This window comes from Sturnira hondurensis, unplaced genomic scaffold, assembly GCF_014824575.4.
Source record: "Sturnira hondurensis isolate 20B ecotype Veracruz unplaced genomic scaffold, ASM1482457v3 Scaffold0014384, whole genome shotgun sequence".
NCBI classification, from domain to species: domain Eukaryota; kingdom Metazoa; phylum Chordata; class Mammalia; order Chiroptera; family Phyllostomidae; genus Sturnira; species Sturnira hondurensis.
In genome coordinates, this window is record NW_028087015.1 from 39,564,096 (window position 1) to 39,580,859 (window position 16,764).

Sequence of the window (16,764 nt, forward strand, 5' to 3'; positions counted from 1 at the left end):
GAGTTTTCTGAGTGTGTCTGTGATGGAAAGTGATGAGAAAACTCTGCACTTTGACACGAGTGCAGAAATTGATATACTTGTGACCCCATTTAACCAGGCATACACAGCAGCTGGTATTTCCTCCTGTTGCATTTATCCAAACTCTCTGGCATGCAAGATAAGCTTTTAAAAAAACAATGATCTACTTGTTGAAAAATTCTGTAAGTTTATTTTTAAAAAACTAAAATTTTTAATGTTTTTAGTTCATCAACCAAGACTTAGAAAATTTCACATACCTCCTTCAGAGATAAGAATAATGTCCTTCAGTGATATTTTAGGTAATGCCAGGAGGAGTGACAAGCATTATATGATAGTCTAACAATTGGATAATGAAACTGATATCGACATGTTTGTTTTAAAAACTATTTCAAATCTAAGGCTAAACTTTCAGTCATTTTATTAAAATGGCATACAAATTTTTTAGTATATTTAAAATGTTTATTATTTTAGTATTTGGCAGATACATTAGATTGAAATACTTAAGGTCCAAATAACAGGAGCAAACTAGAAGGAAGTGGAAGGAAGCAAAGACAGAAAGAAGAAATTCATGAGAAAGCAGTATTTAAAAGCTAATGTACGGATTTTCTTTTCCTTTCCAAGAAAAGGCAAGCTAGTTATAAATGACCTATATTTCTGTGTACTAACAAATACAAAACATATTTTTAAAATCAAAGCCATTTTTCTAAAAATATTTTCAAATGAAAGTATAAAATTTGACATGTGATATAAATATCTGTATTTTCTAATCCTACGTCACAGTGCATTATTTTAAAGTATCTTAAATAGGATGAAAGATTAACATCAAGGTCAACATTGAATACTGAAGTGGCACTATTGAAGGGGACTAAATGGTAATGGAAAAATATAATAAAAATTTAAATATAACTTATTTGAATGATTACTGCACAAATAATTGTTTATAAAAATTATTTGGCTTATGATTGAATTAGCATATGCATAAATACTAATAGGTACTATAAATAACTATTCTGTCTGCTAGATAATAAATTTATTTTCAATTACAAGAATAAACTGGAGAGAAAAAAGGCACTTTTATTGGCATAAACACCAAACATGGAGGAGTATCTTTTAAGTCTACTAAAAGATACACGAGACCTCACATCCCTAAGACAAACGAAAGAAGGCCCACCTCACTGGAGGATGTGCCATGTCCTTGGTTTGGGTGACCTGTGAAGACAGAGGTAATGTCACGCAAACCAAAGTCTGGGCGGGTTTTGACTAAGAATGTGTACAGGGGGAAGCTGACAAGCTGATGCTCAAGCTCCTTTCAGTCTCTGCAATGCCTGTGGGTTAAGAGGATGCCTGAAGGGCAAAGAAAGTGAATGAATCTTGATTCCCGACTCTCATCGTCAACTGTCCCGCAGTGAGTTCCTAACGAGCTCCCTCCGAAGGGAAATTCTACAGCTGCTTTTGAGTTCTCAAACCCTGGGCAATACCTGAACCTACTAGTGATAAAGGACTGGAGCCCTGTCTCCACTAACAGCGCCTGTGAGTGCTCTCGTCTCCGGTTTCACGCTGCTCTTCCCCACTGGCAGGTGGCTGCCTCCCTCTTCAGAATCACCTACCCACCGGGCAGCTTCACTCCCTGTACCACTGGGTCTCAACTCGGATGGCAAGTCATTCCCTAAGATAGCATTAGGAAGGAAAATTTAATTTTCCGAAGTTTGAATGTGAACGTGACCTCACCCTCACATGAATCCCACGTGCCTTCCTGGGGAGGCGGAAGGAGACTGCATGCACCTAGTCTCGGTTATCCACTCCCCTGGAAGCAGATCGGTCGCTCACCCTGGCTTCCTGTGGCAGCAGGAAGGAGGCCGAGGGCTGCTGGTCTGGAGCAGAGCCAAGAATCGTACAAGGGCAGAAGGAAATCACTAAGCTTGGGGGAGTAAACTCACAGAACCCACTCACTACGTTTCGCACACTTCATTTCATGAGCCCCTCAGACCCCAGGTAGAGCCTGTGAATGTGAAATGCAGGGGGACAGGCAGCTGGAGACAAAGCCACCAAATCAGAGTTACCATAGGGGAGGGGACAGAGAACCCAACAGACGGGGTGATCTGGGCACTGGCTGCACAGGCCACACAGGCTGCACATCCCACGCAGGCCGTGCAGGCCACACAGGCCGGGTCATTCCCACAGCCACTTCTGCACGCCATGGGCTTAGAACTGCTGGAGCGGCCAGGCTGGTAAAGCTGCCTGCGTTCGGGGCAGCGTCCACACAGCACAGCGCGAGAGGACGCATCCTCACCCCTGTGCCCTCCAGCTACCCTCTCCTCCGAAAGATTTTTTTCAAGTTGGAGAAACACATACTATGCTGCTGAAAGATTTTATGCAAAATCATTACAATTTCTTTAATGTGGGTACTTATTTTAAAAAGGGTACGCTACAGTTATACAGAAAATTAACTTTTATAAAATAATTACTAAAGAAAGTAGGATTTGAAAATACTAACTACCCTGACTCAACAAAGCTGTTAACCAAGAATTCAAAGTTAGCAGATGAATGCTTCAAATCTTGTTACAAAGCCTAGAAGTCACACAGATACATATATGTACAAAACAAGCTTAGACCTCATCTTTAAGTGAGTAAAAACTCGGGCGCCTTTTATATCACTTATATTAAAGAATAAAAGAATAAAAAAGAAATGGAATCACACCCCTGGCCCTCCATAGAAAAGGCATTCAGGGTTTCAGAGAGAGCACAAAATGATGGATAGCAACTTTTAAAAAATTTGTACTTACATCCTGCAAAAATAACTGTTCCATAAATGTTTTCCTTTGTTGTGAAAACGACATTCGTTCCACTGTCTTCAGAAACAGAAATATTATGGATCTTGATTGCGACATTCTCCCCATCGAGATGAATGAGGGGACATTTCACATAGCCGATCTGGGCTGATGACACTTTTTCTTGAGTCACACAACAAAATGTTATATCTGAGCCCACAAGTATCACTTTGTCTTGAGGAAAAACTTTGCCCTGAGAATCAGTGGACCCTAGAAAGAGGAAAAGAAATTACAAATACTCAGAAATCTTTTACCATAAAAATAACCCAGTGTATACAAAACATACTTGGGGTGCTTTGTAATAAGAGTGGCCCGAAGATATGGTATGTCCCCCAGGTTTCAAAGGAGCAAGACGTACACAAGAAGTGAAGTGTGTGGTTGTATTTACTTACGGTGCAGTGATGGTGGGGAACGGGACTGTAGGTCAATGTCTAAGGTCACAGATTAATGTCTCAGAAGTTCTAAAAATTCCATCAATGGGTTTATATCCACATGTGAAAAATCAACTCCAAGAAAAAATGCTGATCTTAAATAACTCCATTCCCCTGAGATGATTCTAGGTACTCAGGGCAGACTTCTTACTTTCCATCAGCCTAAATAAATGTTTGCTCCATATCATAAAAAGCACTGTTTCTTTAATCCCAACCCTGCAGCTGAAAGCCTACCTTTCGTTTTTATTCTCACAAATAGCCCATCTTTCAAATTACCTGTACTCTCCTTTCCACCCGTTTCCTCCTTCCCAGACTGCACTCTGGCTCCTGCCCCAACGGTTGTACTGAAGTGGCCGCTGATCGAACTGCTCAGTCCAGCGGCTGCTTCTGAGTAGCCTTCCCCTCTGACTTCCACAGCTCCTGGCAGGCTGCCCAAAGTCCTCCTCCTTCCACCTCCCTTCTCTCCGGGTCCCTCACTGCGCCCTCCCGGCCTCTCCTAGCCCTCTGGCGCCTGCCTGTCTGCTCCACTGGACTTTCTTTCCCCCTCCCCGCGGACACAAAGCTTCTAAGGAGCACGTCCTAGGTCTCCATTCCCTTTTCCCTGAGTCATGGGAGCCTCCAGGGTTAAAAAATTTTCACATCACATACACGCTAATGCTTTTCAAACACGCTTCTCCAGCTCCAACTAACCACCTGGACGTGCCACACCTGCGTTTCCAGCTGCTGACGAGACTTCCTATCCAGACGCTTCACACGTGCCTCAAGCTCAGTGCATTAACAATGAAATCAATCTTTCCCACTTAATTTGTTTACACGTTTTCTGTCTCAATGGAAAGCCGCACCAGCTGCCCAAACTAACAGTCGTCTTTGGCTCCGTTTCTGCCTTACCAGACACAGTGTCACCAATTCTGATTCTGTCTCCTGGGTGTTTCTGCACCTTTTCCACTTCTAACCCAAGTGTCCTAGCCACGCCTCCACTGTTCTCCGCTGCACTGCAACGAGCTTCTCCTTACTGATCCACCTGCTTCCAGTCCCACCTTCCTCCGACCCGTTTCTGCAGAGGGTCCCCAAACCGAATAATCCACAACCATCAGTCGTCTTTTCAGAACTTTGCTTCACTGTCAGTGCTTTGCTGGGCCCTCCCCCATACCGCCAGCGTTCCACCTGTAAAGGAGTTTTACTCAATGTACTGATAGTCTGGGGCATATCTGCAAATTCCTGTGTCTCTGCAAAAACTGTAGGTCACAGGGTCTCCTCTGTGGATGACAAACTGGGCACTTAAAAAAATACACTTGACCTCATTACCACCTACACAAAAATTTTAGATGCTCTTGGATGTCTACTACATTGATTTTCAAACCAGGATGTTTATCCAATCACTCGGGAAGTCCTTTAAAAACACAGATTCCTGAAGCCTATCTCAGACTTTTTAAATGAAAACACACTGGGATGGGCTGTGGCTGGGTAGCGCAGCAGGCAGAGCATTGTCCTGGTATTCACGGTTGCAGGTTCAGTCTCCGGACACACCACATACAGGAAGCAACCAATGGATGTATGAGTAAGTGGAACAGACCAATGTTTCTCTTTCTCTCTCTACAAATCAATTTAAAAAATACTGGGATGGAGGACTTGGAACATCCCCGGGTGACCCTCATGCAGACAAACAGGGATCCGAGAACTCAAAGCTTAAACTAAATCTCACCCTGAGGCAAGGGTAATCTCATTCACTTGAAATAAAAACTCATTAGGTAATAGTAGCTTACAAGAAATGTTCTTCAGGGGGCTCCAGTCGCTCCACTCTTTGCGACCAGAGAAATGAGGGTCATCGATGTAGCATCTGAGTCTCACAGAGTGCGTGGCGCACTCCAGGGGCATGTCGGAGACCCAGCTCCAGTGATGGACAGTGTCTTCGCCGTTCAGAGTTGTGTTGTGGGTCACCTGCAGCAGGGACAAGACAAACAGCATTCTACCTCCCAGCAGTGGTATGTTCTGCGTCCCTTCAGACTGTACCTAACGACCAGTGAAGTGGGGCAAAGGGTTGTCTTTTTATAAAACCATCTCAGCTTCCTACAAGGCACCATAGCAACAACCACCATGTCTCGTTTACGTTAACTTCAACATCAGACCCCACTCCTGTGCATTAGTATAAGTGTGGATTTTCCAAAACACTGAATGCAGTTTACAAGAAAATACGCCAATGGTTAAAATGATCTCCATTTGTCACGGAGAAAAAATAATAGATTTATACATCCAAGAATTAAAGTCAGAGAGAGAGCAGCATTTCAAAACAAAATAAATTACCGGTTTAGACTGACTTTGCTTTTATTATATATGTGTTGTATATTTAAATTTTTATTTTTAAATAAGCATATCATAATAACATACAATATTAATCTCAGTTATGAAAAGTGGACAATTTTAACCAAATATTGAAGATCTACTAAAACAGACAACAGATTTTAAAAAAAGTATTTTTTTTCTGACTTCCTGAAATCTCTCTAAAACAAGAGTACATGGATTTTTTTTAGGTGTAAATGCACAAGGGTGAAAAATAGAAGCACCACCAATAAAGTGAGCTGCTGGAGAGCAGCTGGATGACAGGAACTCACGCAGAAGACCTGCAGACCCTGAGCCTCAAGCCTCTGACGGGAGGGCCAGCACAGTCTGGTCCCTGCGATAGCAACACCTGCCACAGGGCTCAGGGAGGAGGGGCTCCCCCGGAAACGCACAGTGAAGGTGAGGTGCCAAGCAGAAAGACGGCTCCAGAGCTGTCTGAAGAGATCTCCTCTCACGTTCTAGGCTGCCAAAGCACAACCCTTCTTGACCTTGGCAGAGGAATGCAGATTTACGCACTAGAAAAGTGAGACAGCATACTCCTGGAATAAAGAACCTCAGGGAAGTTGAGAGTAAGGAATAATGCATCAAAAACGGGGGGATTGGTAACCAATGCATTCTTAAGGCAGGAGTGAGACTCCTGCCTTCTTCCCTACTCAGCTCAGGGCAGTGATGGCCAAGTTCATATTCACCAGGGGGAGTCTAAACAAACTTTTTGGGGACATATGAACTGGTCAAGATAAACACTAAAATATTATTAAGATTTTATCCTAGAATAATATTGATAATTGGATATCACATCTTAAGTACTCATGATGAGCTGTAGTCAACAAGCCGCATCTAGCAAACAGAAGTTCCCGTTAGGTTTTTCTTGTATTTTAAGAGCCACTCACTTAAATATGCAGCAACCAAGATGACCAGAAAGTGGAGAAAAAGTTCTAATGTAAAAGTCACAGATCAAAATTTTTTTTAAAAAAAGCAACTTTAAAGAAGCAGAATGTACAGAAAGAAAAACTTTAAAAAAAATTACTGATACCCCCAGAGATTAGAAGAGACATTGCAAGAACAGGACACATTTTTCAGAGGAACAGAGAACAAAAAGGGGATATTTTGTAAATTAAAAACATTAATAGAAATTAACAGCAGGACTGCAAGACAAAGCTTAGGAAAAATTGCTCAGAAAATAAAGCAAAATACAGATGGCGAGCAGGAGTGACAATTGAAGAACCAGTATAGAAGGTCCAATTTCTAAAAGAACAGAGGTTCTAAGAAAAAAAACAGATATGAGAAATTCAGACATAAAGTAACATTTCCCAAGCTGAGAGACATGTTTTTTCAAAGTGCCCAAAGTGAGCGTCCACCCCCACAACAGATCAAGATCCACGACAAGAAAAATTTGAACAAAGCCCTCAAAACCTTGAGACAATTTAGAATTCTATACCCAGCTAAACTAGCGAGCACGGGTGCGTGCAGAATAAAGACATTTTTAGGAACGTCAGGTCTCAGTGTATTCATCCAGTAGCATTTTACATTCCCGCCAGGAGCGTATGAAAGTTCCCGTTGTTTCACATCTTCTCAGTAGTTGACATCAATAGTCTTTTAAAGTTTAAAAAATAAAATGTATCTGCAAGCTCTCATCCTAAATAGCAGAGAGTATCTACAATGAATAGCAAATAACTACTAGAATATATGCTTTTACCAAGGAGAAGAAATAAAAGGGAGACTGGGAATTCAGGAAAAAGGGGATCGTCAAAAGACACAGGTGAAAGGAGTCCCCTGGACGATCGTGGAAACCCCGAGGACCTGACAAATGTGCCAAAAGACACAGGTGCTTGTCTTGAACAGGTTACAGGTGCACAGGGGGTTGAATCTGCCCACTCAGGGAACTGGTCGAAGCCGAGGATCCTGGAGGCCCTGAGACACCTCTGGCCCCAAGAATCCTCAACCATTCCCCACACTCTGTGCCACACAACTCTCGTCAGGATCGGGGCGAGCCCTCGTTTGGAAAGGGGTGGGAAAGAAGTCAGAAGGCCCTCAGAGGCTCAGTCACAAATACATCATTGCTAAAAATACCAGTATGTCTGAACATTCTGACAGGAGATCTACAGAACCTGGAGGGGCCTTGTGACTGAATTAAGGAAGCAGATAAATACAACTGACAATATAAGGCATTACAAGAAATTGGAAGGAAGGAAGCAAGCAGGGAAGGAAGAGAGAGAGAACAGTATACACTAGTTGGCTGAGTTGTAAATAGGGTTTACATAACTGTAATACAAACGGTAAATGCTGGTCTTCCAAAATCATAGTGAACAGTATTGGAGAAAGGTTTTTAAAGAAGTGTGTGGGAGACAGCAGAAGAGCATGCACGCAGACAGGCGCGTGTGTGTGCCAGGGGGCACTAAACTTTTGTCCTCTGTTCTCAGAGTTAACAAAGCATGGCTCACAACGAAGAGGGAGAGGAAAGTGGGAGGAGAGGAGGTGACACTGAATACCCAGGTGTTGTTCACGTGCCGGTCGGAACAGCACGCAGCTTCCAGGGCTGCGCGAGAGGCTGTGCACAGAAAGTGCCAGGTTATCAAGGAAAACGCTATGAATGAAACTTATTAGCAAGACGTTAATGTACAGTATTCCTGATCTTTAAACTATTATACAATGATAGCTAATGACCCATCACAAAGTGACTGATTATAAGCAAATCTAACAAGTACTAATATTAATAATGGATAATTATAAGTAGAAATGCCATATTTTTATGAACCTGGACCAGTCACCCCCTTATGTTACTTTTTAAAGTGAATTTGTTTTATCTCTATTTTTTTACTTCCTGCTTTATCTCTCCATATAAAGATTTTTCTTCAAAGATCCTATACCCAAAAGTAGAGAATTACTAGCTTGCCTTTGCCACATTCTTATGAGTTAGTCATATAACTTTAGAATAATGTTTCCATTCTTTCATGGTGGATTTCACTCACACTTCAAAGAGAATCCCTCTTATATTATAGCATCCCTGAGTTAGTTTTTAAAAATAAATCTACCCCACCAAGGAAGTAATGACAGCTAGTAATTGTTTAGCAGCTTTATAAACATCTTATCATCAACTAGAGCAAATAATAGCCTCACTTTGTAGATGAGAAAAAAAGGTTTCAAGACGTTACCCTAAACCAATAGGTCAGAACGCAGAGCACAAAATGTTAAGCCGTAATACAAAGCCACTCGATGTAATTTTAAATAAATAATAATTTTAGGACAACGCTATAGAGCTATATCATATCTACCTGTAAACTGGATTGGCAGGCAAGAATTGCCGTTAAAATTCAAGAAAAGAGTGAGCATTTTAGACTGAGGAAACTAGGAGAGCCTTTAAAACAAGGGGCAGGATTTTACATGAGTCTTGAAATATAGGCTCAGTTTGGATAAATGAAAAGAAAGGGAGGGCATCTTAGGTGAAAAAATATATTCTTACTGCATAAAATAAATTGTAGTGGTTAAAAGCATAGACTCTGGACCCCAGCGGCCTGGGTTCAGGTCCCAGCTCTAACCACTCACGTCTTCCTGTGACTCTGCAGCTTCACCTGTAAAAGGGGATGATGCGAACAGCGCCTCCTCATGGGCCCAATGTGTGGATGCAAAGAATTAGCATGTACGGAGCTTTTACAGCAGTGTCGGGAACCAGGAAGCATCAGATACATGCTAACCATAACCACCGTCTGAGGAAGGTACTACTTAGGAAAATGTAACACTCAGGTTGTTGTCAAAAGGAAAAATAAGACACTGCTATAAAACAAAATGTTGTATTTATTATCTTTACTATTTTATCTATGTACTCGGGCAAGTAAATTGTAAAATCATGAGATGATCTCCTAATTCTTAAATCTACACCAAAGCACTGTCTCAAATCCACTAAGGAAGAAAAGAGTAAAAGGATAAAAGGGAAAATTAGCATGTACCAGCTGTCAAAACTTTTCACTGCTATCATCCTTTAGATTAAGAGCAAACTGAACACAGATTGTAAGGAAACCATTCAAAATTGTATTAAAAAAATAAGGGGGGGGGGAAGCATGTGTTAGTAAATATAAGAATGTTATTCAGATTAAGATATGTTCAAACGTACAGATTTATACAAATTTTACCAACAATTACTATGGCTAAATGTGTTTCAAGACATTCCTTTTATATTTACTCTATTACATAAAGATAAAAATAAGACTAAGTTACATGTACACTTTCATTTCATGCACACAAAACAGGCCAGGCCAGATACACAAAGACCACGTTCACTGAGTTCGAGCAGTAGAATCCCATTTATTCCTCCCTCACTTTCCCTCTTATCATGGCCACACTTTTAACCGATGAGTGATTTCTGAGTCACGGCATATAGTTCTTAAGGAACCCTGCAAAGATACCTGATCTACTGCCTTAGTAATCCAAAGGCCCACTAACACCACCTTAAAAATTGTTTTAAAACATACTCAAGTTTCTGCCGTGGCTGGTGTAGCTCAGTGGATTGAGCACGGGCCTGCGAACCACACGATCTCGGTTCGATTCCCGGTCAGGGCACATGCCTGGGTTGCAGGCCAGTTCCCAGAAGGGAACTCCGGAGAGGCAACCATACATTGATTATTTCTCTCCTTCTCTCCTTCCCTTCCCCTCTAAAGATAAATAAATCAAAAATAAAATCTTAAAAAAGAGGGGGAAAAAACATACTCAAGTTTCTTTAACATCATAGGAAAAAATCTGCTTTGTTCAGACTTACTGATTTCACGACTTCCATGCTGTCTTTACGTAGGACTTTGACCTCCCAGGTGACATTTGCGTGGTGGGGGAAAAGAGAGCCCTTGTCATTCCACTTCAGGTGCAAGGTGGACGCCGGGAAGTCAGCAGACAGGTCTAAGATCTCCGGGGTGTCTGGAATGAAGGCTTCAAAGGGGAAAAAGATACAACTTAGTGAAATGAGTAATGACTTTTCATTTGCCAATTCCATTAGTCAGTTCATCTTAAACTCTATTACTTCCTGATAAAAAAATAATCAAGAATTAAAAGCAAACTCTTGAATCCACTACTAAAAAAAGAGACCAAGTTTGTGAATTTATTTGTATAAGTGCCTCCCAGTGACCCCCCAGCCACACCTGAGCAAGGCTTTTATCAGCTGCTCCCTCTAACCCACAGAGCACCACTCTGGTGTCATCTGGCCTGGGACCCACTGGCAGGCAGCAGCAGAGGGAGCGGCAGAATTTCTGTGTGTGGCCGAAGGTCAGGCCTAAAACATGGCCTGCACGGGGTATGGAAAGGCTGCTTTGCTAGATCTTTCTGTGTGTTTTCTCAGCAGCCTCCCCCCCTCATCTCAGAGCATCAGAGCCTCCCATGCTGTGGGACATCCCTCACACGAGGACATGAGGGGCTATTCCTGGTTACGAGCAACAGTAAATAACACCAAGACCACAGGAAAGACAAAGACTGGGAGGGAGGAGGCCAATGGGCAGGTGGGGATCTGGAAGTCCTCCTGGGAGGCGAGGTGAGCAGTGGTGCATGACTCGGTCTGCAGGGGACTGAGGCGGAGATCAGCTGATCGAGGAAGAGACCGCTGGGGCACGGCTGGCTACAGCAGTGAGGCTTGGCTCACGATGCCCTTTATGGGAAAGACAGGACACTATCTGATGGGCATTTCAAAGAAATGACTGGATCGGAGAAACGAAGGATTAGTTAGAACAACAAGGAGGGCAAACATCTAAGACCATCTCAAGCTCCTAGCCCAGAAAAGTACAGAAGTCAAAAGGGCTCAGGGACCACTGTGAAGAGACGCAGGAGGCTGCTGCGGGCAACCACGTGTCAGGGAGAGGAGGCCATCACCACACTCGAGTGCAGGTGGCGGGGCAAGACGGTGGGCAGATTCAGGAGGAGCCTGCCAAGGCCCTCCTGGCTGAAGAAATGAGCGTGAACGCAGAGGCATAAACCAGCCAAAGCTTGTCTGGGGCCCATGGTAGGGGGCCCCAGACAAGGCAGTGACATGTTGAAGACATCACACTCCAGAAAGGACACAGAGGCAGAAAAAAAGAAAAAAGAAAATCCAGGATCACTGAGACCAAAAGAAATGGGCTGTCATCTAGGCAAACAAAACAGAATTCGAAGAAGAGAGAGAAGGCTGGTGACACTGGGGAGGGGACTGTGGTGAGGGAGGGGACCGTCAGTCTTCAAAAAAGAATGAGGGGGGAGGTGGCAGGCAGTGGGCTCTGTAGCTGCATCACAGAAGGTGGAGAGAATGTAGGAGAAAAAGCAAGGGAACCTTCAAAATCTTTCAGTCTCCCCATGTCTAAGGGTCAAGTGACTGGATTTGGGGGGATCTGTGGGAACCATGGAAGGCAGGAGCCTGCTCCGCTCTAGGAACTAGGCTTGTGGTGTGAGGGCCAGAGAACCTTGGGCTCTTCCTTGGGTGTCCCTGCCACCCACGCCAGGAAGCGATGGGGAGCTAAGAAATGCACAGACAGGCCTTAGGACCCACCCTGGTGGCTTCCCCACGTAGCTCAGGGACCAACGAAATGAAGTCCTGACCAGAGGGGAGCAGCATATGCACAACCACAGAAATGACAGAACGAACCCATTGGGTGAATTCATCCGGGAACTGAAACAGAAGCCCTCGCTGAATTTAACTCCAGTCTGCCAACCACAGCGCTCCGCGGTGGGTTTGCACGGGGTGCGCAGGGCTGAACAGGAAACAGGACAGGCACATGGTGCAGTCACACTACTCAGTGAGAGACAAGGGCCGTGGAGGCCGCGTCCCCGGAGAAACGTGGAGTGGGATGATGCCGCTTCTAAAAGCGGAGCACCCGAGGAGACAGGAGCCGTTTTCGGGCCGAGAGAACGTAAGTTCAAGGTGCCACTATGGCCACACAGAGCAGAGGCTTCCAAGAATGTGGTTCTCTCAAACGTTTCAAGTTATCAAGATGTAGTAACTTCAAAATTACGAAACATGGGAGTATTTTACTAAGGCAACATTCGTTCACTAAAAGGCTTTCCTTCCTGGAAAGTCCACGGTTTACGTTTTATCTAAAAAGCAGGGGCTACTCTTCAAAACCTGAGCCATACCCAGGACTGCACGCCAAAGGAGGCGTTGCAAATGAGAGGAGCACACACGTGCGCTCTCTTCTTTCTTGACAAAATGCGCGGGAAGTTCCTCTGGGCCCCCAGAAACCGCCAGCATCTCCCTTGCTTTCCGGTTAAAACAGACACTTGAGAGCAATGTTAACTTGCTTTCTAGAAACTGGGACCTTTTCAGCGATGAAGAAAGTTCCATCAAGCCCGTTTATTTTTTTAAACCTAGAGCATCTCTTCCCTCAAACCTCCATGTTCTTTCTGCCTTAGAACATCAGCAGGGGGCTTCCCCCCCGTCCTTCACAGGGCCCACAGAGCAGGTGTCCTGCCTCAGCTGGGTCCCAAGTCTCAGATGATAAGGAACTCAGACGTCAACGTTCTCAGAAAGACTTGTGTTTGTGCCTGCCCTTGTCAACTAGAAACTTAGTCCGTGTACTCATGTTAAATAACGTGTTTGCTTTTTTGTATGTGCACTTTTGAAAGCATCTTAAGATCTGGAGAAAACTTAACTTCCCATATTTAGAGGCACACTGCCAAAGACCCCAGGCCCCCCACTGCACAGCAGCCTCTCATTCCACAGCTTCCCCGACACAGCAGGTGCCCGGCCATTTGCTGATGCATCCACCTCCCTCTCTCACATTCACCTGAACTGCTTTTCACTTTGTTTTATCAGTGCTATCTTAGTAGTAGTAACGTCTGAGTATTGGGATACCGTTAATCTCACACGGAAATCACAATGAAGCCATTAATAAAAAAAATGCTATCAATTACATCATGTGCAAAAAATATAAACTGTTAAATAAGTCAGCTAGAGTCTCTCTTGATTTGCCTTTCTAATTCTATCTGCCAACATCGTCTTTAAGTAGCTTCCCAGATGGAACTTTCTGAACTTCCAGAGGAGCCAGGCAGGCCCTCTGACAGGGTCCTGGGGGATTTTTTTTTAAATCTAGAGTAAAATTAAGTTACATTCCTCATGCCATACTACAAAATAATTTGTATGAATAAAAGACTTAAATCACGCATGAAAACAAAACTAAAAACTGCTGCTGAAGAAAAGCAGCAAGAAACTATGTAAAAATAAAAACCTGTGGTATGAAAAATACTACAAAGCCAAAATTTTAAACTTGGAAACATATTTGTAGCAAATATGACAGAATTAATACACACAATAATTTTAGCATGAGAAAACTTACAAAGGACACAAATTGTTCAGAAAAAATAAAAATGATTGCTCACTTTACAATAAATAATCACAGAAATGCAAAGACCGTGGTGCTCCAAGTTGGGGGCCATCAGACTGAAACGGCAAAACCTAGACGGACACGGCCCTCGCCCAGGCAGGTCGGGGAAGAGCCGGCACTCCCTGAGATGACGCCCTGGGAATGCGAAGGGATTCGGAATTTGGGGAGAACTGGCAATGGATAGTAAAAGTCATAAAAAGGGGGATTTATGTGCAGAAAACGCACGTAAAAAGTGCGTTTTCTGCCCTGGCCGGTATAGCTCAGTGGATTGAGCATGGGCCTGTGAAGTAAAGGGTCGCTGGTTCGATTCCCAGTCAGGGCACACGCCTGGGTTGCAGGCCGAGTCCCCAGAAGGGGACACATGAGAGGCAACCACACATTGATGTTTCTCTCCCACTCTTTCTCCTTCCCTTCCCCTCTCTCTAAAAATAAATTAATAAAACTTTTTTTAAAGTGCATTTTCTAATGCAGCATTGCCAATTCTAGAAATTTAGCCTAAGGAAAACATCACACAAATTTGGAAACACATATGTGCAAAAGATGTTCACTAAAGCATTGGTTATAATGTTGAAAAACTGGAAATAAAAATCCTGACATTAATAACCAACCACTTCAAAGTGACTGTGCGCCTCTGTTCGAGGTGACGCTCTGCAGCTCATGCTAAGATAACGGCTGGGAAACCTGCCTGCGTCTTCTGTTAAGCAGATCACAGATGACACTCACTGTCTACATTTCTACACACAGAAAATACACCAGAGTGTTCATGGTATTTCTCTGTGGCATTGGGACCACGGCTGACCCGAACAAAACAGCCCCACATGCAGCTCCGGGGGCGGGGGGAACATGCTTTGTCATTGCCCTTTCAAACTGTCTCAGACACGGACTTCACCACAGACCTCACGCATCCCTCCGTGAGACTGGACGGATTGCCAAGGTCATTGTATTTTCTTTCCTTTGCTTCAAAGTCAGCCATCCTCCTAGGACTCGTAATATTATCATGATGCCAATTCCGTAACAGTGGTCAGGAGACACCGAAGCCGTTTGCCCTGCCACGGAGAGTGGAGACTCCTGGGGTGCTCGAGGTCTCGGCCCAGAGCAAAGTCTCCCTCCCCGTCGGCCCAGGCTGTTCTGAACTTCCCATCCGTGTGCAGCATGCGTCCTGGGATGTCCACTGGACACGCGGACACAAGAAGCCGGCCACATGCAAGGCGTGGGCCAGGGGGTGTGGGGGCACAGTCCCTGCCTGACGGAGCCTACCTGCTTGTGAAAGAGATGAACAGAGACCCCTAATTACAGGACGGGTTATTAAGGCAATGGTGAGAAGTGCCGCAGAGGGGACGTGCAGGCTGCCTGAGGGGAAAGGAACTGGGTCTCCTCTGAGAGGGGAGGTCAGAGGTCACTGCCCGGAGCGGGGAGCACCCGAGAAACTCTGACGGCTGCGCAGGGGTCCACGAGGCAAAGGGACCGAGGAGGAAGTATCCAACTTAGGGAAGGATCCTGAATTCAGTGATGCCTATTTCGATGGACTCAAGCAGCAATTTTCAACCTTTCCCATCTCATGACACATATCAGCTAACGACTGAAATTCTGTGGCACACCAAAAAACATAATTTTTGCCAATCTGACAAAAAATGGGTATGGTTTTGATTCATTCACACTGACAGCTACTGCTGTGTTGACCGCTGTCACTTTCTGTGTGCCAGGCGACAGCCGCTGGCCTGGAGGGCCGTGTGCGTCCTCCTGCGTCACCACTGGGCTCCGCTACCCACAGGAGGGCCACTGGGAGAGCAAGAGCATTCCTACCCCCACTGAGCGTCGGGGCAACGGCCACTGTCTGCCAACCATGAAGCACCGCAAAACCAACAAAGGCACTGTTCTGAGTTACTTCCAAGTCCATTTTCTTTTCAAATACTTACAAACATCTTTTTCATTTAGGATGAATTTACTTATAGAACTTCCAAAATCATGTAGCGGGTTTATCATTATTTCGTGATCACCAGGTAGAAGAGCTGGGATTTTAGTATTTGTTTTCCCCAATTGATAACATGGAGGGGACCTGCAATATAAGAAATCACATTTTAATCGGCAGATAAAATTAACAGTATAATTTCCATTAAAACATAACACAAAATGCACTGGAAAATGCATTTTGCGTATGCTCTTTTGTGTACAAAAAACACCATAGGTTACATTGCGTTTGAAGACTGGAAAAAGGGAGGTTAATGGTGAGTGCATGGATGCAGGTGTGAAGGAAAAACAACCAGATTGTACCAGAATGCCGAGTGAGTAAGCACAGCTGACTTCTAGACTCAGGGCTGAGGCTCACTCCCCTGACCGCGCCCAAGTGCCCTCCGCAGCCTCACCTCGAGCAGTACCCGCCCACCTGCCCCAACACCCCTCGCATCTAACAGAGACCCGGCCACTGAAAGGAAACCGGCCACTTGACGCCCCTAAGAACACGCCCCCGATGGGCGGCTCCTCCCTCTGGGCTCCTGGTTCACTGCACAAACCTTTCTGGTCAACAGCTTTCAAAGGCTCCCAGCTCCCCACCCTCTGCCTCTCAGACAAAAAGCAGCCGTGGCCCCTGCGGTTCCATGGCCCTTCAGGTCCTTAGGAAACACCCGCACTCATTTTACTGTCACTCACGTACATTTCTAACTTCCCATAAATGTTTTTTCTTTTATCCTCACCTGAGAGCATGTTTTAATTGCCTTCAGAGAGAGGGGAAGGGCGGAGGGAGGGAGAGAAACACCGAGGATGAGAGAGAAGGACTGACTGATGGCCTCCCGCAGGTGCCTGCACCGTGGATCGCATGTGCCCAGACCA

At 44.5% G+C, this 16,764-nt stretch overlaps 1 protein-coding gene across 4 annotated transcripts in view; it reads right to left on the reverse strand.

The window, feature by feature from the left end:
* LIFR (LIF receptor subunit alpha) overlaps nucleotides 1-16,764 on the reverse strand; it is a 65,838-nt gene that overhangs the window by 22,380 nt on the left and 26,694 nt on the right. For all 4 annotated transcript variants that reach the window (XM_037063210.1, XM_037063207.1, XM_037063208.1 and 1 more), the window contains exons 4-7: nucleotides 15,855-15,994; nucleotides 10,365-10,528; nucleotides 5,041-5,215; nucleotides 2,802-3,056 (exon numbers count right to left, since the gene is read on the reverse strand). In XM_037063210.1, coding sequence (XP_036919105.1) covers nucleotides 2,802-3,056; nucleotides 5,041-5,215; nucleotides 10,365-10,528; nucleotides 15,855-15,994 — 734 coding nt within the window. The remainder of the gene's footprint in view (nucleotides 1-2,801; nucleotides 3,057-5,040; nucleotides 5,216-10,364; nucleotides 10,529-15,854; nucleotides 15,995-16,764) is intronic.